A 24564-nucleotide genomic window follows, 5' to 3' on the forward strand; every position below is an offset into this window, starting at 1 on the left:
AGGACAGGGACAGGAGTTGTTTTTAATACACATGTGGGCTCTTACTCAAAATTTCAAATTTGAGGTTCAAATTGAAATCACAGTTTGCCACGAACTAGTCTCTGTACGAAGTGTGCTGGCACCTCCAGGCATTCCGACCTGGATAATACAGTATCACAGTATGGCAGGGTTGGAGGAGACCTCTGAAGATCATCTCATCCAATCCCATCCCCCCACCCCCACCAGAGCAGGATCACCTAGAGCAGGTTGCACAGGATTGTGTCCAGGTATGTTTTTGAATCTCTCCAGAGAAAAAGACTCCACAACCTCTCTGGGGAGCCCGTCCCAAGGCTCCATCACCCTCAAAAGGAAGAAATTTTTCCTCGTGCTCAGTCCAAACTTCCTGTGTTCCAGTTTGTGCCCAGTGCCTCTTGCCCTGTCACTGGACACCACTGAGAAGAGTCTGGAGCCCCATTTTCTTGACACCCACCCTTTAGATAGTCATAAGCATTAATCAGATTCCCTCTCAGTCTTCTCTTCCCCAGACTGAACAGCCCCAGCTCTCAGCCTTTCCTCATATGGGAGATGCTCCAGTACCCTTATCATCCTGTAACCATCCGCTGGACTCTCCAGTAGTTCCCTGTCTATCTTGAACTGGGAAGCACAGACCTGGACACAGTTCTCCAGATGTGGCCTCACTAGGGCCAACATACACATCACACCAGAAGAACCTCTCTTGACCTGCTGACCATGCTCTACTTGAAGAATTCCATACTCTTGATTTTACAATTCACTCTCAAGTGAAGTGATGCAAATGAGGACATTAGTGAGGCTGTTCTGGAGACACTCAGCAGGGACAGACACTTCCACACAGCATTTCTGTACACCAGGGACATGAATGTAGGCCCTGCTACTGGCAGATCAGGTTTTTGAGGGGCTCTATGCCCTTTCTCCTAACCCATGACTGTACCGCATCCCTGAGAGGATGCTCCAGGCATTACACAGTGGTCTTTGGAACATTCTACTAAACCTATGTCAGTTCAGGCCCAAGTGAGGCACTCCCAGCTGCATCACACCACTCCACCTCTGCTGATCATCCAGAGTGAAGTTACATCCACTGAAGTAAAAGTGAATGAAATTCCTGATTGCTTTGATTGTTTACAAGGAATTTTAACATATGGCAGAAATGGCTTTTCTGAAGGAATTATCTGGTGGGAAAAAAGACCCTGCTGTGGTGCTTGGGAGGGAAAGGGAAGAATAAGAAAGTGAAAAATGACTACCTTGGTAAAGGCTGCTTGCTGTTTTGTAGACTGAAGCCTCTGAAAATAATGCTTCCTTAGTCCATCTTTCCTTTTTTTCCTTAAGAGTACCAGCATATGTCCCTTTTTAAATACAAAAATCAAGGAAAAAAGTTTTTTAAAGTTTTCCTTTTCATGTCTTTGCAACTGTTCAGTTAGCAATACTTTAATGGCACCTTGAAAGTTGAGAAATACAGATTAAAAGCTTTGGAGGTCAGAGGCAGTCTGACATTAGAATGAAAGCCTTGTAAAACAGTCTCCGGGACTTAACTCCAGTTTACAACCTAGTTCCAAGCCTTCAGCAACAGAAAGGAAAGCAATGGATCATGCTGCAGCCTGTTTTAAAAAACAAACACCCGAACATCACAAGCAGCCATCATAGTATACTATCCTGCCAGACTCGCTATTTTAATAAGCTCCATTGATACACACTGTGGTTTTACTGTCTGCCAGGTCCCTGGACCAGTACAACTCTAAAATTACTTAGTCCTCATTTCAGCAGTTTGAAGAAATCCGGAGAAAAATCTCTTCTGTCTCTTTATATGCAGTTTATGGCACAAAGTAGCTTCCAAAATTGTCCAGAAGTGACCTTGTGTTTCAAGTCACAGAATCACAAGGTTGGAAAAGGCCTTTAAGATCACCGAGTCCAACCGTTCCTGTCCTATGCTAAACCATATCTCTAAGTACCTCATCTACCCGTCTTCTAAACACATCCAGGGATGGTGACTCAACCACCTCCACGGGCAGCCTGTTCCAGGCCCTGACAACTCTTCCAGTGAAAATTCTTTTCCTAACATCCAATCTGAACCTGCCCTGGTGCAGCTTTGTGCCATTTCCCCTTGTCCCATCTCCTGTCACCTGGCTGAAGAGACCATCGCCTGCCTCTCTACAACCTCCCTTCAGGTAGTTGTAGGCGGTGATAAGGTTTCCCCTCAGCCTCCTCTTCTCCAAACATCCTCAGCTCCCTCAGCCGCTCCTCATAAGATTTGCTCATCAGCCCCTTCACCAGCCTGGTTGCCCTTCTCTGGACTCATGTCAGGACCTCCATGTCCTTCTTATGATGAGGAGCCCAGAACTGGACACAGCACTCAAGATGCAGCCTCACCAATGCTGAGTACTTAGTCCTTAGATCACAGAGTAAGGAGTCATGATGATCTGGCCAGGTCTCCTCCATACACCAATCCCAGGATTCCCTGAGCAATCCTTCTACCAGGGGAAATGCTCAAATTAGAAAGTCACCCAACTCCAGCAATGGAGGCTCCACCCCAGCCCATGACAGATTTTAAAGTTTTATTACAGTCACTGTTAAAACAGCTTATTTGATGTCTGTACACATTCATTTTCCAGACATCAAACTTCTTTTAATAGCTCTATTTGCTGGGCTGATGATCAGCTCTGTTCCCCTTCTGTTTATCAGCCATGACATTACATTTTACCCTTCCTTGAAGTTAAATAGATTTGGCCCCTACTAGGTCCCTGCAACCCCACAATCCTAAAGAGAAGTTGAGAATCCAAAACACCACGTTGGCTGCTTAACTAACTCTGTCAGGCTGATGGACATTTCTCTGTGCAACTCTGAAGTACAGAAAACCAGGACACTCACATAGCACAGCCAGCCAGAGGCAAGCAGGTACATACGATGACAGTTGCTGGGGGCAGTGATGGTGACAGATCACTCAGAGCTCTCCCATCCTCTTGTTAGCACCAACGTGGCTGCTATACCAAGCAGCAAAAGACAGACACGAAATTTCTGCGTAACAAAACAATACAAACTTCTTCAAAACACATGCAGCTAACCTGGTAAGAGGCATAGCTAATAGTGAATGTTTTTATATCAGTGCCATTGAGTATCAGCAGCTGATTAATGATGAGTTGATTTCCTACAGTTGAAAGATAGTAAAACCAGTAAAACTGACCTTATTCTCATGCTCATCTCTGCAAGTGCTAAAGATGTTCAGGAAATCCAGGGACCCAACAGATCTGCACAAAGCCATACCTTCATGAAAATACCTGCTTATTAAGAACTGACACTTCCAGATGTACAGGGCATTCAAAATGAACTGCATGTCATGAAACCACAGGCACTCACAGGCAGCAGGACAAACCTGCAGTTTACCTATACAGGCAACCATCTTCTGCCCCTCCTGAGAGTTTATATTGGTAGCAACATGGCTGCTAAGGTATAGAGAAGCTGTCATCCAAATTAGGTCAAGCTGTGCAGCTGCAATATCAGCATAGCAGGAAGCATGCTGGTGGCATAATGAAAGCACAGGCAACAATTCATTCCATCCTTGATTGTTTCAAGCAATTTTCAGCTTTGGTTTTATTGCTATAATTCAAATCAATGCCTCTAAAAAGGGTAGTGTGTGACCTACTAAGAGCTGTTTATCAGCACATAAACCATCACACAGTTATTATGCCTGATAGTGCAGCGCACACAAACCACACACACTGTCAGAGGTAAGTGGTATCACCTCTCCCACCCCTGTAACCTCCTTTCCAGGGAGGAAACTGGTATGGGAAAAGAAAGGGGACAAGAAGTAGTGTAGGACAAAAGGTGCATGCTTGGTTGTGTATTTTAAGCAGAGATGCATGGGAGAATTGTATGTCTTTGTGATGTAGAGCAGCTGCTACCAAAAGGTTAAGTCTCTATGGGACTCTATTTTGCAGTAACACTAAATAATCCAAGCAAAAGAGAGCAAGTGCCCTGCTCTCCCCTCACACTGGCTCCCTCAGCTAAAATAATGCAATGCCCAGTGTAAGCCATTTCAGAGCTTCTTGTTCCAATTCTGCCAGAACACAAGTTCTAAATTTCCCAGCATGGCTCGCTGGGGGGTTCAAGAGAAAAGAGCCAAACCCATGACATTCTTCTTCCTCCCTCTCTCAACCTGAATAAACTTGAGTCCAGTATTTCTTGTGAAATCCTGCTCCTGAAAGAAAAGGGCTTCCAAGTTATATTGATTACAACCATTATTCTGTATTTTGTAATTTCCCTACACCCTAAAAAAAGGTCCATGAAGTCTGTGCTTTTTTGTACACAAATACTAATTTGTTCACATATTTTTACAGGACATTATCCAACTACTGATTTTGTACACATGAAGCTGTGACTCTCCTCTAAGTCACTCCTATTTATTCACATGAAGAACAGCAAGGACCAGAGGTGCATTCACTGAGTACTGTGTTAGAACTGAGTTTCATCTAGAAAGACATGGTTAATTCCAAGCATTGCAATCTCCTAAAACTCTGGTTTTCAACCTTGTGTATTTGAAAGGAATTAGCATTGGATTTAAACAGGATTACTAAGGCATGAGCCAATTTACTCACTGAATTGTCCCATATCCACAGCCAGGGCTACTAGACTCCTGGAAAACCTTGCTTGCAGCTGCTGTGGAAACCTTGGCCTCAGCTGGATGATTCCTAGTTTGTCTCCCCTCTCGCCATCCTTCTCTACCGGTTTAGATCCTGCTGAAGTAAAAAGTTCTTGATGGGAAGTTTAACACTTGAGACAAATAACTGAAATAAAGAACCAACTACTTCCACATGTAAAAACTCCAAGTAGGAGTGGGGTAATTTTATTGAACTCTGAGATGATCAATTGCAAAGCACACTAATAAAATCCAGAACTGGAACATTTAGCAACAGCCTAAAATGTAGGATTGATTCTTACTGCCATAAGGGTTTGACATGCAGTTTTTGCAGTACACTTAAAAGCAAATTTTAAAGCTTTTAATCAGTGTAATTGCCCATTCCCTCTCCAACACACACTCGTGTTCTAAATTGCAGCGACTTCCTGATTTCTGAGAAGGCACTGCAGTGTCCTTTCAGAGCAGTTACACACAATCACAGCAGATGCTTCCCTTTGAGATATGAAGTTCAAGGCTGTCCACAGATGAAAACGCAATTGGTGGCTGAAGATATGCCTCCAGTGATGACTAACTACCACTGCTGTTACCAAAACAGCCATTGCATTCTTGATCTACTGTCTAGAGAGGAAGCCTTCAGTGCACAGAATAGAGCTATCTGTGTTCACCCCCTCACTTAGGGAAGCTGTTTGTTCTGGATGATTTTATTAGAACTCCCCTGTTCAAACCAGGGAACAGACTTTTACCCGCAGTTTCTAACAATTGGTGTGTTATGGCAGGGGACAAGGCACTGGATGGATGAAGACTTCTGAATTTATAATTTTGGAATGGGAGTTGCAGCCATTGCAATGCTTTCAATTGCACATTCATCAGTGCCACGGCGGATTCTGAAGTAACCACCTTCTCCCCACGAGGTGCCCCAGCTGTTCTTCACAATCCAGAACTTCTCACCGCTTTTTGGGTCTGTGCCATAGCCAACCAGCAAGACAGCATGATTGGTCAATTCAAAAGGATTGAAATCATCCTGCAGTCCTGTGTGATGGTAGATCCCCTCTTTATAAAGCATGAAATCATTATAAACCTCAAAGGCAACAGCCATTGGCCCATGCAGAACAAGCTCAAGTTTCATGAGGGCTTCATTGCAGCCTCCATAGAAGCCACCAACATAGTGGTACTCAGAAGTGTAGTAGTGGTAGCAGCTGCGCTTGAAAGTGCATGGAGAATCTTGGGCTGTGTAAGGAAAGCAGTCCTCTTCCACCACACCAAAGTCTTGGACATACTTTCCAGCGATGAGATATGGGAAGCCACCATCACAACCTAAACAGAAAGATATCTGCTTATTCCCTTGGAATTACTTGAGGTGTTTTTTTTTTTTTCTACCAAATCTTTTGGAATACTTTTAAAACCAGTACTGGACACAAGCTGCAGCAACCCAGATAACTGTAATAGCCCAGTTAGCTATAAGCTAACTTTCTGAAACATGAGACAAAATTCCCATCAGTAGGAGCTATACTGGGAACACTAATGCAGAGACCAGCCTCTCATCCAATCGCTCCTGACACTCCCCCCATCAGGAAAAGCAGTTAGTTACATTCAATAAAGAGTCCTGTCTTAGGATGGGCAGTGTCCTTTAGAAAGCTTTAGTCATTGCTTTTACTCATCTCACCGGCCCCACTCACTCCTCCTCCCTCTGAATATGCTTTTGGAAGAATATTTGGTTCCACTTTTTCTAGTCATGCATTCCCAATTAGCTACATTTTTATCCCTGGTACTTAAACATTCCCCACCTCCCAGACAGATCTACCTAAAAATCCCGTAACATCCTGAGCTCAAGGCCACCTACTCCTGGTTCAGTCCCATTCCTACAGTAAGGCAGGCTGACAACTCTGTGGTTATCTTCTGCGATCTTTCAAAAAAAAGTACTGTACTACAACCTGCCAGGTATTTTACAAAAAAACTGAAATCATGAGTGATGGAGAAGACGTGGAAGTTTCTAATACACAGTGTCTTCCTGCAGCATTATCACTAAGTTATCTTTGTTTACACCTGTGTACTTACCCTGAGAATAGCGGCTGCAAGACACAACCTGCTGGGGACTAAAGATGGGCTTCTGAGTGTTGTTTGTGAGGATACGTATTCTTGCTTCCAGCATGCCCATAGAGGAAAATGCGTAACAGCTGCCACATGAGGCTGTGGAGAGAAGAAAAGGAACCACAAAGAGCAGTCAGTAACATAAAGAAGGCAAGTCACCTGCATTCACATCCAAATATTGCACAAGTCCACTGAAAATAGACAAAGTCTACTAGTGATTAGAAGTTTAACAATGAAAGAGCAAAAACTTTAAATATATGTTTAGTTTTTAAACATGTAATTGGAAGACCAGTTTCAACAACTTTCAAAGGAACAGTAAGCTTATTCAACAATATACTGTTTGTCAGTGTTTTCCAGCAGCATCATTTAAGATCTGTGCTACTCCTTCAAAATGAACCTACAGGGACCCCATTGGCAAAGCTGAGAAGGCTCATAACCTACTGCCTCAGGCTATAACCCTTTATGGAGCACAAATGCCAAGGGGCAATGAACTTTAGGTGAACACTAACAATATTGTTCTAGATTATTTCAACTTAACAATGAATTTAATGCTGCAATTTCCAGTTAAAGAAAAAAGTACTCCATCCTTAAAGCTACCCCTAACATAAATAACTTTTGAGAGTCTAATGAAATAAACAGCCTGCCTGATGCAGTGGATTCATCCCTTACTTCCCAAAGGCACACAACTATACACTGGAGTTTCAGAGGCACCTCAATTTCCCTTCTGTTCCCTAGCAGAGTTAAGGCTCCTTACTTCTTGCATAAAGATTTAGTATTGCTTCTAGTTTTAGGCGTATTCACTCCCTAGAGTTTCTTGTACCACGTTAAAAGAAAGCCTTTGAAAGTGGAATGACAAGCATCACAGGGAAGGACAATTACTCAGATGAGGTCTTATTTTATCTATTGATTGCCACCAAGGTGCCAGATTTCCTTTTGTTTCCTGACAGTAGGCAAGTCAAATATTGCACAGCTATGAAAGGGAGGGAGGCTCGAGGAACAAAATAAAACACTTTCTCTTGAAATGTGTAGGTGTATAAAAGCAGAGCTACTACAAAAGCAAGACTCTGAAATCGCACCTTCACTCCGTTAGACACATCTCAGAAGAGGCAAAATCAGCCTGAACAGGAGCGGTCTTTGCCCAGCAGGGCAAACCAAAGCAGTGAAAGGTGCCTCCCACTCACTGCACAGTCACAGCATCTGAGATGGGCCATGCTGCAGAGCACTTTGCTGCATTTTGTGTGCAAAAAGGTAAAAAGATACAATTAGCATAGCTATTTCAATCTGAAGTCTGCTAGTTCCTCTTCTTTCATTTGTGAGGCCCATAGTGCGACAACCACACTGTACCAGCAGAGAGCCAACACACAGTTACAAGAATAGTTGTTTTTCCCAAGGCTTCCCACAAATTCTCTTCCAGAGTCAATCCACTCGCTCTACTGCAAAGGAATGTCACCTCTGTGCCTGGCAAGGTCACAAAGCAGATCCTCCTTGAAACTATGCTCAGGTACATGGAAAGTATAGAGGTGATTGGTGACAGCCAACACAGCTTCACTGAGGGCAAATCATACCTGACAAGTGTGGTGGCCTTCTATGACAGGGTTACAAGCGTTGGTGGATAAGGGAAGAGCAACTGACATCATCTCCTAGGACTTGTACAAAGCATGTGACAGTGTCCCATATGATATTCTTCTCTCTAAATCATGAGACACGTGGATTTAATGGATAGACCACTCACTGGATAAGTAATTGGTTGGACAGTCCCACTCAAGGAGTTAGGGTCAATGGCTCAACGTCCAAGTGAAGGCAAGTGGAGCTCCTCAGGGACCAGCACTGTTTAACACCTTTGTCAGCAATAATGGACAGTGGGATTGAGCACAGCCTCAGCAAGTTTGCGTATGACACCAAATAGTGTGGCACGGTCAACGTTCTGGAGGGGAGGGATGCCATCCAGAAGAACCTTAAAAGGCTTCAGAGGTGAGCGCTTCATGTGAATCTCAAAGTTCAACAAGGCCAAGTGCAGGGTCCTGCACTTTCTTGCCATAATCCCAAGCACAATTAAATGCTGGGTGGAGAATGGATTGAGAGAAGCCCTGAGAAAGACTAGGGGGTGTTTGTGGCTGCATCAAAACCAGCATGACCAGCAGGTCAAGGGAGGCATTTCATATCAGACCCCACCTGCAGTACTCTGTCCAGTTCTGCAGACCCCAACATCAGACATGGTGGTCCTGTGGACTAGCTTCAACAGCTCCAAGAAGTCAGAGGGTTGGAGCGCTTCTGCTATGAAGACAGGCTGAGAAAATTTGGCTTGTTCAGCATGGAGAAGTGAAGGCTCTGGAAAGACCTTAAAGCAGCCTTCCAGTACCTAATGGGGCTACAGAAAAGCTGGAGAGAGGTTGTTTGCAAGGGCAGGGACTGACAAGACAAGTGGAAATGGCTTTACAGTGAAAGAAGGTAGATTTATATTGAAGTTAAAAAAAAAAAAAAACATCTTCATTGTGAGGGTGGTGAGCCCCTGGCACAGGCTGCCCAGAGCTGTGGATGCCCCCTCCCTGGTAGCATTCAAGGCCAGGTTGGACAGGGCTTTGGGCAACCTAGAGAAGGGTGTCCCTGCCCACAGCGGGGGGTTGGAAGTAGAGGATCTTAAAAGCCAAAAGCCTGCATGCCAGAACTCTTACTTAATGAGACAGAACACATATTCCACAGACATTTAACATGCTCAGCACGGATTCTCAGACTACAGAAGTGTAGGCAGCTTTGTTAGTAGAAGCAGCTTTCTCTCATTTAGAGAAAGCCTGAAGCAGCATATTGGAGAAACGTTTAAAACCAAGCGTTCAATTATTTGGCAAGTAACAAAGCCCTTGGAATATTCACAGCTCACATCAGGGAACAGTAGAGGACTCACCCCTACATTGGGCTGTATGATCACTGGTTGCCATCTTCCTCCCACAAACCTTCCTATGCTTCTCCATCTACCATGAGTCTAGCTAGCAGAATAACTAAGCCATAAATGCAGGACCAGTGAGCGATCCCCTTCCCACCCTGCTAATGTTGTGCTCCCTTCCGCTCAAAGTTGCAATGAGACAACTACCAGTAGATGCAAGTTTGGAAATGGTGGATCAGGGAAGGGATGCATAGGTCCACTCCTGGTCTCCAGTATGTAATGATGTAATGCACATCCCAGCGCTATAGAAGTGCTCCCTATAGAAGGATGCCATTCTACTGTTTGTTCTAAGTCTACTTTCAGCTAAAGACTTCCCTATCAGATGGGCAAGATAAAAGGCTTTACAAGCATTCTGTATTCACTGGCTGGGTGGATGGAGGGAGAGCAGTGGATGTCATCTATCCTGACTTCAGCAAGGCTTTTGATACTGTCTCCCATGACATCCTGATAGAAAAACTGAGAGAGCATGGGATAGATGAGTGGACAGTGAGGTGGGTTGAGAACTGGCTGTCGGACCGAGCCCAGAGGGCGGTGATCAGTGGAGCAGAATCTGAATGGAGGCCTGTGACTAGTGGTGTTCCCCAGGGCTCGGTGTTGGGTCCAGTCCTGTTTAATATCTTCATTGATGACCTTGATGAGGGAATAGCATCCACCCTCAGCAAGTACACTGATGATACAAAGCTGGGAGGAGTGGCTGACACACAGGAACACTGCGCTGCCATCCAGAGAGACCTGGACAGACTGGAGAGCTGAGCAGTTAGAAACCAGACTAAGTTCAAAAAGAGCAAGTGTAAAGTCTTACACGTGGGGAGGAATAACCACCTGTATCAGTACAGGCCGGGGGATGACCTGCTAGAGAAGAGCTCAGTGGAGAAGGACCTGGGGGTCCTGGTAGATGACAGGTTGGCCATGAACCAGCAGTGTGCCCTGGTGGCTAAGAGAGCCAATGGGATCCTGGGGTGCGTCAGGAAGAATGTGGCCAGCAGGTCAAAGGAGGTGATCCTCCCCATCTACTCTGGAGTATTGTGTCCAGTTCTGGGATCCCTGGTATAAAAAAAAAAAAACACAGGGACCTCCTTGACAGATTCCAGAGGAGGGCTACAAAGATGATTAAGGGCCTGGAACATCTCCCCTATGAGGAAAGGCTGAGTGAGCTGGGACTGTTCAGCCTACAGAAAAGACAACTAAGGGGGGGACCTAATTAATGTTTATAAATATCTTAAGTATGGGATGCAGGGGAATTGGCCAGCCCCTTTTCAGTAGTCTGTGGAGATAGGACAAGGGGCAATGGCTGCAAGTTGGAGCACAGGAAGTTCCGCACCAACTTGCGGAAGAACTCTTTCACAGTGAGGGTGACAGAGCCCTGGGACAGGCTGCCCAGGGGGAGCATGGAGTCTCCATCTCCGGAGATATTCAAGACCCGTCTGGATGCCTATCTGTGCAATATGAGCTAGGGAGCTGCTTTGGCAGGGGGGTTGGACCCAATGATCTCTCGAGGTCCCTTCCAACCCCTATGATTCTATGATTTATCAGCATCCACATTTTTCATAGCAACTGACACATCCTCTTGCAACTAGCTATTTAAGTAATTCCTAAAGTTATCATAGTGGTAAGACTTGGAGGCAGTACGAACAATTTCCATGGGTTTATTCATTAAAGCTGCATAACAATTTGCCATCAGCAGGAATTAGGGAAGGAATTAAACATACAGCAGCTCTGTCAGCATGCAGAAAACCATGACTGAGAGTGTTTGGACAAAACTTGACAGCTGTCTTTATGCAGGGCACTGTGGTAACTGGCTTTCACTTCAGCAACAGACACTGCTGCTTGGATAAGCTAGTACCACCCTCCATCTTGGCACAATGTTCTTGTTTGTTTTTTTTTTTTTTTTTAACTTACCTTGATTCCGAACAGGGCTGACATAATTTACACCACTCACATTTCTCCAGTCCCAGGATTCTGGCAAGCTTGAGACTTTTTTGAGTAACTCAGGTGTTAGAGGTGCAGGCTTTGGTCTAAAGTGGAGAAAATGCTTCTGAGTAACATATCAAACTCTAGGCAAGAAAACAGTCATTTAATCACTTGTCATCTTCGGGCTTCTAGTACTTTCCTCACACTAAGCGATTTCAAGCAGTCTCTAAACTGAGTGGGTGTCAATCTCACAAGATTAGTTTCAGCAAGATGCAAGATCTATGCAAATCCCTGCTCAAGAGAGAACTGTATTATGAACTACCCACAGACTGGTGAGGTCAAATACTTTTGAACCAATCTGAAGTACTAAGCTAACTCTAAGTGACTGTAGCAGTGCAGCTCTATTTTACACCTCTGCCATGACCAAGAATGCAGAATATCCAACTGCAGAAGGGCACCTTACCTTGGTGGCACACATTAACAGCAACCACAGGCTGCTGAATGGCAGACAGACATGGCTTACATCAACACTTCAGTAACTCCAGTGCCACTTGCCCCAGAGACTTCCCAGGAACAAGTTTTTACTGTGACTGTTAGAGAATACTGAATGTTACTTGTTCTCATCTACCACTTTCAGCCAAGTGATGCTCATATATCAGCAAGCCAACAGCTTCCTGAATTCAGCTTCCACATAAATTGATGTTTGTCCCACAAGTCACACATCAAGTGCCATTCACAAACATCAGACACTGGAATCTGTTCTGAAAGCACCAGAAAGGGCCAAAAAAACCACTGCCTAGACACTGTGTGGTGCAACAGAGCTCCCCAGTTGGTTACTGTAAGGCAGTCTACAAAGTGACTTCTGTCTACCTGACAAATTCACACAATATTCCCATGTGAATCAGATTTTTTTTTATATAAATACCTCCTTCTGCAAACATAAAATTGCCATATTTTGGAGAAGTTAAGTAGCATTATTACCCACACCATGATCAAAGTGGAAAAAGCAAAAATTCAAATAAAGTTAAAACAGCTCTAAATAAGGAAATCTTCAGACCAAAGAACTCTAGTTCCCAAATGAACAGAGGTCCTCATGTCCATCCCCATTACCACTCTCTGCTGTGTGATCTACAACTGCACAAAGGCACTCTAAGGGCTGTTTCATTCTTCTTCACTGAGACACTCTACTCCTGTTAAGGGACCCTGCTTTCAGGCATGGCAGGTTATCAAAGTAACCAGGGAATTCCCTCAGAAAATCTTTATTATTCATGTTTAATAGCAGCTTGTTGTTCACTGCTTTTTAATTGCAGTCATTAACCAGCAGAGCCAGGAAGATGGTCTAGCAGAAACTCCTGACTATGGCAAGCTGCTGATGGACAGACAGGAAAGTAACATGACATCTGACTGTCCCCACTTCTTGTCTGCATATGTGAATTCAGCAGCAAGTTACTGGGCAAGACTACAAGTTAGATGACCCTATTTGTCTCAACTGTTTGGAGACAACAAATGCTCAGAGAAAGAATTTAAACGCCGAAGTGGTGGCACTGCATAAAAATAAGCTGAAAGACCTTGAAACTTGATTAAACATTTCAACAACAAACCAAAACACAGCTGAGAGAGCCAGGACAAATACAAGCAGATTCTTTGCAGCAGGGTTTATTAGAAAACAAAAGGCCTTAGTACCTTGCAACTCTGGAATACAGACCCCCAGCTCTTCTGGTTAGTTCTTCCAGTGCAAAGTGCTCATACTCCTTGTATCTTGTTGCTCTCCAAGACTTCTGGTGAGCATTGATAGCATTTACAAAGTCAAAGTTGTGCACATAACGTCTGCTTGAAAGTCTGCAAACAAAAGCAACCAAATAAAGCAGTAAGAGGAGGACTGGGATTGAGAATAAAGCTCTATCTAAACTGAACATGGAAAAAGACTAACTCTGAACAAGTCCTCTGGTGCATACTGATAAAGAAACGTCCAGTTATTGGATCAAGGCACTGTTTATGAAATTTGAGGGTGACTAACTAGAAGGATATAGTCACTTTCTTCAGACATGCCAGTTTTCTAATTGGGCTTCACCACAGACTGGAAAAAACCATGCATACAGCAGGTACACCCTCCCCTTGTTTTTGTGCATTCAGGTTTGTTCCCCAACATTATTGCTGGAATTAACTGGCCTGAGTAACAGAATTGGTGCACATGGGTTTAGCTGAAACCAGAAGTACAGTTACCAATGTTTTCATGGCAGTAAGAAGTTGATTATCTGTTGCTTACCTTGCTCTGGGCTTCTGGAGAGGTTGCTCATTTATGTGAACATCTGAGGAAGATGAAGAAATCTTCTGTCCAATGAAACAAGCCCAATTGTGGCCAAGTACATCATGTACCCATCCTGGTAGAGTCTCATTACAGTAGCTGGTTACATTCTGGCCTTCTCTTTTGTACTGTAACATGAAGATGTACGTTTATTTTGAGTGCATTTGTTAACATACCAGTAGTCCCTACCACCCAGCTGCTTCTTGCCTGTGTGTTGGAAGAAATGGAAAAATGTATATTCCAGATCAACCAGCATCATGTTTAATTGTAAAACAAAGAATCACCAAGAAAAGGGTAAGCAAATCTAATATGTGCAGAATGGCTAGAAGACTTTTGAGAACTTCTGATATAGAGAAATAGCTGAGAAACATTTAAAAAGCCCAACAATTATACTTCATTTCTACAAGCTATTTAACTCCTCAATGGGCTACATGTTAAAGGAATTAAAATGGGGTAGCAACATCACTGATGCCTTAACAATGACACCCACTGCTTAGTACCAGGAAGTAATTTGCTAAAAACACACAGAGCATTTCTTAAAATGACCAACAAAGGACTCTTAACAGATTAGATTAAATCTTGCAGAACCAACTACCTAAGTTTTAGAGAACCTGTTATGAGTATGCCTGCCCAATCCAGAGTTATATTGGAGCATAACTTCCACTGCACCAGTTCAGCATGGCACCACTGCATGAACAACCACTGGCTCTGGTGAATGTGACTTGCAATGCCAGAACTCAGCTGAGTTCTGCACAGCACAGCATCCTTCATGGTAGACAACAGCAACTGCCAGACAGCTGCTGCATACATTTCCTCTGCAGACTTAAAGATCATTTCCATTTTTTAAGTTGATGAAAGACCACTGCAGCCATGCCACATGCAATAATTTCATCAGCCAATCCAGTGATCTGACCAGCCTGGAACAACTCTCATAGAAAGGTACCCAAACAATATGCACAGTTGAAATCCTGATGTTTGAAAACAGTAAGCTTTAATTCTGGTTCAAATGCAAATTTTCCTCAAGTGTGACAACTCACACCAGAATTTAGCCAAGCAACAACAATGCTAACTTTAAAAGGCTTCATGTAGGTAAATTTCAGGGTTTGCTATTAGGTGGTAAGCTTTTTGGTACAGTACACTTTTAAGCAACATCTTTCCTGGGTTATGTCATCATGACTAATCAAATTGCAAGTTCAATTCCTCTTCTAGTTAAAAAAAAATGTAATTGTTTTAAGCTTTAAGGGTTTTATCTCCTTAAGAAGAAAGCAAGCAAGGATGGAGATCTTACGGGGGCTTCAGCAGAGCTGCATTCACAGGCTGACATCTCATCCTCTTCTATATCTACTACTCTCAATTTAAGCAATGTTCAAACAATAAGCCAATTCAAGTTCCAGAAGCCAGGACTACCCTATACCTTAATCCCAGCAGAAAGACTTACCACTCACTTATCAAATTTACAACTGTGCCTATAAATCCTAATATAGGAAGCACATTCTTAATTAGAACAGGATTGCAGATGCCTTACTGCACAAAAACACAGAAATTGTTATCAGACCTAAGCTAAGAACCTCATGAATATGAAATTCAATTAAGTATCTACAGATGCACCTTCTTTCCTTTAGGAAACATTCTGTAATTCGGACATTTATGCTTTCAGATCACAGAATCACAGGGGTTGGAAGGGACCTCAAGAGATCATCAGGTCCAATGCCCCTGCCAAACCAGGCTCCCTAGGACAGGTCGCACAGGTCTGCATCCAGACAGGTCTTGAATATCTCCAAAGAAGGAGACTCCACAACCCCCCTGGGCAGCCTGTCCCAGGGCTCTGTCACCCTCACTGTGGAAGAGTTCTTCCACATACTGGTGTGGAACTTCCTGTGCTCCAACTTGAGGCCATTGCCCCTTGTCCTGTCCCCACAGACCACTGAGAAGAGGCTGGCCGTTTCCCCCTGTGTCCCACACATAAGATATTTATAAACATCAATAAGATCTCCTCTCAGTCTTCTTTTCTCTAGGCTGAACAGTCCCAGCTCACTCAGCCTTTCCTCATATCGGAGATGTTCCAGGTCCTTAATCAACTTTGTAGCCCTTCTCTGGACTCTCTCCAGGAGATCCCTGTCTTTTTTTCATACCAGGGAGCCCAGAACTGGACACAATTCTGCAGGTGGGGCCTGACCAGGGCAGAGTAGAGAGGGAAGATCACCTCCTTTGACCTCTTGGCCACACTCCTCTTGATGCACCCCAGGATCCCACTGGCTCTCTTAGCCACCAGGGCACACTGCTGGCTCATGGCCAACCTGTCATCAACCAGGACCCCCAGAGCTCCTCTCCAGCAGGTCATCCCCCAGCCTGTACCAATACATGTGGTTATGTATGCTCTAAGGAAGCACCAGTTGCACACTGCCAGTTAAGTAAGCCCAACAAGCATATATCATAAAGTAACTTTCAATTGATTTGCAGAATGATTAAAAAGCATTAGAACTTTAACACTTATATTTTAGCAACATGGATAAACTGTTCATACTTTTTTTTAAGATTCTGAAATTTAAATATTATCTACTTGGCTGGTTATTTCAAAATGGAAATGCTTGGTTTTAACCAAATTTGGGGCGCTAGGGAAGAGAGGAAAAGATGTGACAACAATGTCATCAAGTCAGTTGGAAAATATAAGTAACTTCAGCAGAATATTCTGTAACTTTTTTTTTGCTGAAGTGGTGCTAATGTTTTAATAAAGAAAAGCCAGACTACTTGTTTTTGCTAGAGGACATCTCAAAAGACAGAAGCAGTACCACATAGCTTCAGGAACAGTGAGTATCTTATGTGACTATGTCCCTTTAAAGTGGTAGTCTTAACATTAAATAAATACTACAAAGACATCAAGTAAGCGAACCAAGTTCATCTCAACTTTCCTTCCAGCTTTGCTCTGGCTTTTTATGTTATGTTCTCCCTATTTCTTTTGCCATCCCTTAAAATATAATCTTGAAAGCCTTGTATAGCCTAAGAGAGTCCTTATAGTATCCAGCAGAAGCACGTGCTCAAGCTTCTGCTGAGAAGCAGTACCTTAACTTCACATCCTGGTTCAGTAAAGGGACATTTCAGCAGCACACATTAAATAGGAAATGAGGGCATTCCCATGAATAAACAAGTTTTCTGCTACCAATAAATAGCAGGCAGACGAACTATGACTTGATAAGCAGAATGCAAGAATGCATTAAGATGCTGCATTTAACCTGGCAAGCCTCTAGGGACAAGTCAATGTAGAACAACAATTAGAAATAAAACACTGTTTGAGCTTTGAGCTTATTTGCTTAAGCTGTTAAAGCAAACTGAGATTAAAAAACCCTACATCAGTACGCTCATCCAATCCACTCCTTTGATGTGGAAAGTCGTTTCCCTGAAGTCCTCAGGTAAAAGAACAAGTAACACAAAGACAGTGAGACCTACAAAAGTTTTAGTGTGTGTCTGCCTAGTAATCCGTAAGAACACGAAGCTATTAAAAAGCCTCACTGGAACACGGATCACCATCAAACGGGCCATGTCTGTATCCACACAGTATAATAGCTCTGATAGTGCTGCCATTTAGACAAGCCAACAGCATTCTTTTTAGTAATTAATAGCTTTGTTCTTTAGTATTAAGCAAAAATATACTGCAAGTTCAGTTAGCACCAGCTGCACTTCTATGCTACGAACACATGAAGCAATAGATTGTCTAAGTACTACTCTTCATTCTGCCTGTCAACTCCATCCTCTCTGCTCAATGGCAGAATGCGAGGAAAGTGTTAAAGCATCATAGTAGGTGTATCAGGATGATTTACCTGCCCTGTCACCATGACAGTGTTTTAGCCATGTTAATTTTAGTGCAACATAAACAGAACTTGAAATTTATGAGTAGCCTTTAAGCAACAAATCCTTTCCTGACAGTCCCAAACACAGCCACAGGACATGTGCAAGGCTCTTCTACGCTATCGGTGCTCCACCACCACCAACGGCTCCGTGATCCAAAAGGTTATTTCACAGTCAAGCAGTAACTCCAGAACAGCATTCACATTGGAAGGTTATTTCTGAACAAAAGTAATTTTATCAAGTAGTAAAAACAGCTATTACTCCATATTAAAAATATTACTTCTGTATCCTCTTGCTGTAAGCAAGAGACTGCCAGCAAAGGAAATTCTTCTTTTCTACAAACGCTAAAGGGACTTTGTTTGATGACTTGACACATTCCCAACAGGAATCAAGGTTAAGCAACATTTTATGAGATTGCTTTTACGCTTTCCTTTTGCTGCATTTCCAACACTGAAAGCCCTCACTGATTCACCTTCTGGTTTACCGTGTTTTACTCCAAGGAACTTGGGAGTATTAAGGCCAACACCAAGTAAATGAAGCCTGTTATATTTACATTACTTTCAGGTGCAAATGGTAGTGTATTTTTTAAGCAATAAGCAATCATTCCACAAAACCCTTTGAAATGTCCAAAGTGGAATATATTACTTGTCCCTAGAAGCTTTACAGTAGAAGATGGAATAGGTCCTAAAAGAGCATTAGCTGCATTTGATAGAAGAAACCATACTTTTATATCAGGACTAGATAATTTGTATTTCCATTTCATATGAAATGCATATTTATTGGCTTTACCAGCTACACATCTAAATATGTCACAAGGTCAAGCAGTTTGTAAGAAACCACTTCCCCCACTCTCTGTCCCAACTGACAATTGTGAAATAAGTTTTGCAGACAAACAGTATTTCAAGTTGTTGCCTAATGAAGTTGAATAGTTGTCTGCAGAAAAAAAAAAAAAAAAAAAAAAAAAAACCCACAACAAAACATTTACCAAGTGCTCTGGTACTTCCTTGTATTTCTCAGTCTTTGTACTTTCATCTTGGTAGTCTGCTGTTTCCCCTACAGCAGCAAGATTAGAGAGGATAACTAAACTGGGCTCTAATCCTTTTTATATTTAAGGAAAAAGGTCTTCAATTTAGGCATGTCTTGCTGATGGTTCCCTACTATTGAACAGTCAGCCAAACAAACTTGCTATTTCTGAATACCAAAAGCAACTGTAAAACCAACAATTAATCCATTTGCCTACACAGGCTTAAAACACATTCAGAACCATGAAGCATGGATGATGGTGCGTTGTTATTGCTCAGGTGTATATGTGACTTACTTTGCTTTGACCAGCAAGTTGGATACATCACTTCCAGCCCAATTTATTCTGTAACACAGAATTCCACTGGCCAGAGATGATGGCTCAAGCCCAAGCTCATGGATGATACAACATGGCCCTCCTACTGTAGGGATGCTCACAGAAGTGCCTCTGCCTGAGAGGTTTCAGAGTTATTCTGCCTGGTTCCAGTACCCTCCTGTGCCTGCAGTTTCTGCTGCACTGCCTGCCAAACAGGCACAGCATGGCAGTTTAGTGTCACTGCCTTACATAGATGAGAGAATGTCAACCAGGCATTTCTCTCAAATTTTGCTTCTGCTCCAGTACAGGACCCTGTTTTATGCAGATGCTGTCTCATTTTAAAAATCTATAGTTTTAAAAAGTGCACTAGTTCTGGCAGATAATTAAATTTTATTTATAGTAGCTCTTGTAGTGCCATGTTATGGATTTGCAATGAAGAGAGCTGCTAACACAGGGATGTTTTGGCTATTTCTGAGCAGTGATTACACAGCATCAAGGCCACCCTGCCTCCAAGTAGGCTGAAGGTGCACAAGGAGTTGGGAGAGGACACAGATGGAATAACTGACCAAAGTGATCACAGAATATATGGAGTTGGAAGAGATATTCCATATCATACAATATCATGCTCAGCAATAAAAGCTAGGGGAAAGAAGGAGTAAAGAGGGACATTCAGGATTATGATGTTGGCCTTCCTAAGTAAGTTACATGTCATGAAGCCCTACTTTCCTGGGAAGTGCTAAACACCTGCCTGCTGGTAGGAAGTCATGAATGAATTCCTTATTTCACTTCACTTGCATATGTAGCTTTTGCTTTATCTACTAAAGTGCCTTCATCTCAACCCACGTTTCTACACTTTTACCCTTTGATTCTCTCTTCCCCCATCCCACTGGGCGGGGGGAATGAGCAAACTCAGTGCTTTAGGTGTTACTGGGTTTAACTGACAAAAAGCATATAGACAGCTTCCCATTAGTCTTGTAAAACAACCTACACAGCCCTTTCCCTTAAGTGAGTTCCAATCGGTATTAAACAGCACGTCATACATCATTTCTATTCAGTAAGGATTAAAGTTCTCTTGGAAGAACAGATCACTCCCTTTTGTTAACATCTGAAAACACTGACTTGAAAATAGCTGCTGTGAAATTAACTGCCTACAATAGCTCCCAGAAAGACAATCTAGAGCAAAAGTCAATTCCTCATCCTCCTTACTATTAGCCAAGGTTCAGACATTTTATGCTTGGTCAAGGCCTACATGGCTCATCTGAAGCCAGACACAAGATCACACTTCCTGAAACGAAGAAAAGTATTAACTGCTCCTGCCAAGGCCTGCACTCACCAACTGAGCAGCCTTGCTGCACCAAACATCTGTCTCCCAGGTAGCAAAGTCATCCAGCAGACTGCTTCAAACCACCCTCCAGAGTCTAATGTCCCTCATCAGGACAGAAGCAGATTACTCCTTTGCAAGTTGGTTCTCTCCTGGCTACCCCCTGCCTACCATGACTGTTTTCAGCTTGATCTGCAGTCATTAACAGGGGAACTGAGATAATATTACTCCAAGAGAACATTCATAGTTAGCAGTAATGTTCCCTGGATATTGAAGCATATTCTGGAATATTAATTTAATGACCCTGGAAAATCTCTAGAAAGGAGATGTCCTTTCTGAAGTTTTCATGCACTTGAGAACATCCTTAAAGAAAGAAAAAAAAAATGGGCCCATGGTCTCAGGAAGAAAGCTGAACAGAAAAGTCTCCAGGCTACAGTGCGAAGAAGGTTCATGAAGACCTTAATTTTTTTTAAGCATGCCCAGAAGGGAAAGCAGCAGGATCTGTAACAGATTTTTCAGGTAATACCCAGTGTGGAATATAAATACCTCCTGCCTCCCTCTGCTCCCTACCGAACGACTGGTAACTATAAAAATGAAAGCTTAAAAAACATGTCCCATATTTAGTAATCCAGGCAAACTGTAGAGCCAAAGACAACCAAGCATCTCAACTGCCCCACTATGGCACTTGGGTACTAAACAGAAGCCTAACTAGAAGCCATTTTAATGTCAGTGACACAGAATGCACCAAGTTAGCTCACCTTAAAAAACGCAAACCACTTGTAGTCATTTAGCACAATCTCAAAGCCTTGATTGTAGATCAAAGTGAAGAAGCCATAGTTGCCCAGATTATCCTGGGCCACATCTAACTTCTGAAGATTCACAAGCACCTTTCTTTGCACAGGCCCTACAAGAAACAAACATCATTGCATAGTTAGCACACGGAAGAAAGAAAAGTAACTAGAAAAAAGTAAAAAGAATGTTTTAACACTGACTTTATTCCAAAAGAAATTACAACACGCTTGTTGGTGTTAGTCTTCTGCAAAGGGGCATCAAGCAAAAACACCTCAGGGTCTTCACTTACCTGTTAGTGGGTCTACATGTTCCTTTTTTTCTACTGCTAGGCAGTATTTGCACATTTAATTAGGAACAGCAGCAGCACCAAGCAACTGTTACTGGAAAACATCAGCTTATTTAAAGATGACTTGCTATACAGCTATACAGGACTTGGATGCTGTGTCACTCAAGCACTGCTCCTGCAATGACAATCCTTCCCTTCATCTGGGATAAGCTATCAGCCACCTCACGCTACTCACACCACCAGTCTCAGCTCTGCTGCTCCGACCTGCCACTTGCCTCACCTGATCAAAAAACAGATGATTTAGAAATTGCTAAGTATGCACTGGTTTTAATAGCTGACATACAATAACTAAGTAACTCCCCACTACTATTATGTCCTCAAGGTAAGTGGTATTTCTACATCTCCTGATGCTATCAGGCTCCCTAGTCAGCAAGTTCAGCTCTCCCGGCCCAGGGCTTCTCAGAAGCCGGTCTGGTGTCACACAGAAGTCAGTTTGCTGCAGGCAACAGCCGCTTTCTGGCCTCGCTGAGCTAGGGGAGGTACCTGGAGGCTGCAAGATAGTAAGAAGATAACCGGCATGAGTCGGTGGTGCTCATCAAGAGGCCTAGATGAGCCCAAATCGAAACAAGCGAAAAACCAACCCACTCCGAAGAAACTGAAGTGGAAGGGTAACAGGGCTGCCCGCGATAGCCACCCAGAGCCAGACTAAGGCCAGCGTTTCAAGCTATTTAACTCAAATTAACCTCTCTCTGCAGTAACCAAGGCTGGGAGCCCCGCACGGCTGCCGGCAGCACGGGTCCGGCCCGCAGGTACCGGGTGGGGAGGGCCGCTACGGCCGAGCCAGGCCGCCTCTTCCTCCCCGCCGCGGGGCCTTGTGGCACGGAGCGGCCGCTTCCCCTCCCCGCGCCCCACTCCTCCCTCCGGCTCACGGGCACCCCCCACCCCGAGCGGGGCCGAGCCGATCCCGGGACTCCGCGGCCCCCAGTGAAGAGGAACAGGACAAGGGACGGGCCGCCGCGGTCTCACCCGCCTGGGAGCAGTTGTCGTGGCGGCCGCTGCTCCGCCAGACGCGGAGCTCCCAGGCGCCCAGCAGGTCGGCGAAGGAGCAGTTGGCCGGCGTGTCGGCCCGTAACGTCGCGGGCAGGGCCGCCAGAACCGCCAGCGCCACGGCCCACAACACTCGCCCCGCCATAGCGCAGCTCCCGCCAACACTCGCTGCCGCCGCTGAAATGGGCCCGGGCGCAGCGGCCTCCCCGCCCCCGGGCCCGCCCCGGGACGGCCGCACAACGCCGAGAGGGGCCGGGCTTCCGCGCCGATCCCCCGTTGGGGGGTCGGGGCTGGGCTGCGAGTCGTGGGGAAAGGCCGGAGTGTGGCTGAATGTTGAAGCTCCGGCAGAGCGGGGCGCGCTCCCCGCCGCGGAAGGCGGTGTGACTCTGTCACAAGGGTTCTCACTCCGCTCGCAGGGACGTCCACCTGCCCAGAGGTTGTCCTCGCCCTCCTCTCTAAAGGCCTTTCCTCTCCCACAAAGGCATTCTCCAAAACAGATGGCATCCCCACCCCAAAGGGTGTCCTTCTCCACAAAAGGAGACTCCCTCTCCGATCGCCTCCTTTTCCCCAGAGCCCACCCATACCCCACAGGACATCCTTCCCACCAAGGGCAGCCCCTGTCCCGGAGCCCTGCCTGCTACCCAGATCCAGCCCTCGGAGAAGGCCCCTGCAGAGGGGCAGGCCAGCAGAATGGGTCCCTGGTGCTACTTGGAGGTGTGGAGGGCAAAACATCGTGTCTACCACGGGTGTAGCACGAAATGACTCAAAAGTTTCTGCACAGCCACACGTCAGAGCCGGGAAACCAAAACCTGCACCCCTCAGAGACCCTTTGTACGCAGCAGCAGTCATCTAAAACTTCTGAGAATTTCCCCATGAGGGTGGAAACTTTAGTGATATGCAGAACCTTGACCACCCAGAAACCAAGCTGCGGTCCGGAAAGATGTCTCCACCGAACCGTGGGCCTCAGTGCAGCCCAGAGTATGACTGGGTGTGCAGGCATCCAAATCAAAAATGTACGTGCTTTCACACCCCCGAGTTACATACGTCATCAAAAAAGCTAAAAGACTGCGTAAAAAATATCCTTATTATTTAAAATAACCCCTTTCAGAGGAATAAATGCATATAGTGCTATGTGGGCTATGGAAATTATGTGCAGCTTAACTATGGATATAAATATAAAATAATTTTCTTAAATTGGTATAAATCTCCATGTAGATACCCTTATTGCTGATTTAAACTGTTCAGCTTTAACCAGCTTAAGATAAACTAGGTTTAAACTAGTAGTGTCCTAATTTTTTTTATTGATTCAAATCAGGAGTTCGGGAATTACTTCGGTAAATTTTAACTGCTTTAGGTAATACATTATATTACGACCATCACTTTGCTTTTACACCATCTTCCCAACCTTTTCTGGAAGGATGAAATTGTCATTTTGTTGCTTGATTCTTAGAACAGCCATCTAATAGATGCTCTGACTCTGGCTGACAGAGATAAAAACATACTGCACTTGTTTCAGGACAGCCTTTTAGTAATCCTGAAGTCCTGACTTGGTAGGAAAAGTAGAATTTCCTCCACATTGGAGACAAAGAAATAAATGCTACTTCATTTCACTAAGACTGCATTGTCCAATAGTGTTTGTATGGGCATTAAAAAAAAAAAAAGACCTCTAGATTTGTTTTGTTTTATTTTGTTTTTTTCTCCAAAGGCAGCTTTATTTTGCTGGATTTGCCATATGGCTGCATGGGCCTTGCAATTCCTGATCAAGGTTGTCTAATGAGATGTAGCTACACATCATCCTCTCTCGTTTCTTTACCAATGAGATTTATTTTTTTCTGGCTCCACATTTCTCAAATGCATCCCAAACATTCCAGGTGACCTTAAGAAAATGTCTGCATTACAGTTGTTCACATTTTATGTGTAGGAGCAGAATAGATCCATGGTATCTTCACCATGAGGTTGGCTGGGCAATCCTGCCTCTTTATGTTTGTACAGCACTTTGAACCTCAGTTATCAACTTCAATTTGCCACTTCTGTAGGCTGTCATTGCACAAA

The 24564-nt window shown here is 44.1% G+C and overlaps 1 protein-coding gene across 1 annotated transcript; it reads right to left on the minus strand.

Moving 5' to 3' along the window:
- Positions 1 to 4814: 4814 nt before the first annotated feature.
- CTSC (cathepsin C) lies at positions 4815 to 22674 on the minus strand. Its single transcript, XM_084275358.1, has 7 exons — positions 22492 to 22674; positions 21146 to 21291; positions 13849 to 14015; positions 13266 to 13421; positions 11571 to 11686; positions 6701 to 6832; positions 4815 to 5959 (listed from the first exon to the last, which is right to left on the minus strand). Exons 1-7 carry the CDS (start codon positions 22655 to 22657, stop codon positions 5457 to 5459), a joined length of 1386 nt encoding a protein of 461 aa, XP_084131484.1. The 5' UTR covers positions 22658 to 22674; the 3' UTR covers positions 4815 to 5456.
- Between the last annotated feature and the right edge of the window lie 1890 nt (positions 22675 to 24564).

Source organism: Gallinula chloropus, assembly GCF_964237585.1.
Source record: "Gallinula chloropus genome assembly, chromosome: 1".
NCBI classification, from domain to species: Eukaryota; Metazoa; Chordata; class Aves; order Gruiformes; family Rallidae; genus Gallinula; species Gallinula chloropus.

What these genes read in the sequence shown, in the direction of transcription:
- CTSC (XM_084275358.1), bottom strand. Translation starts at nt 22,657, where the DNA reads ATGGCGGGGCGAGTGTTGTGGGCCGTGGCGCTGGCGGTTCTGGCGGCC. An exon ending in CGACAACTGCTCCCAGGCGG is followed by an intron (nt 21,292 to 22,491) that starts GTGAGACCGCGG and finishes TGTTTCTTGTAG; the next exon opens with GGCCTGTGCAAAGAAAGGTG. An exon ending in CTGTATTCCAGAGTTGCAAG is followed by an intron (nt 11,687 to 13,265) that starts GTACTAAGGCCT and finishes TCTCCACTTTAG; the next exon opens with ACCAAAGCCTGCACCTCTAA.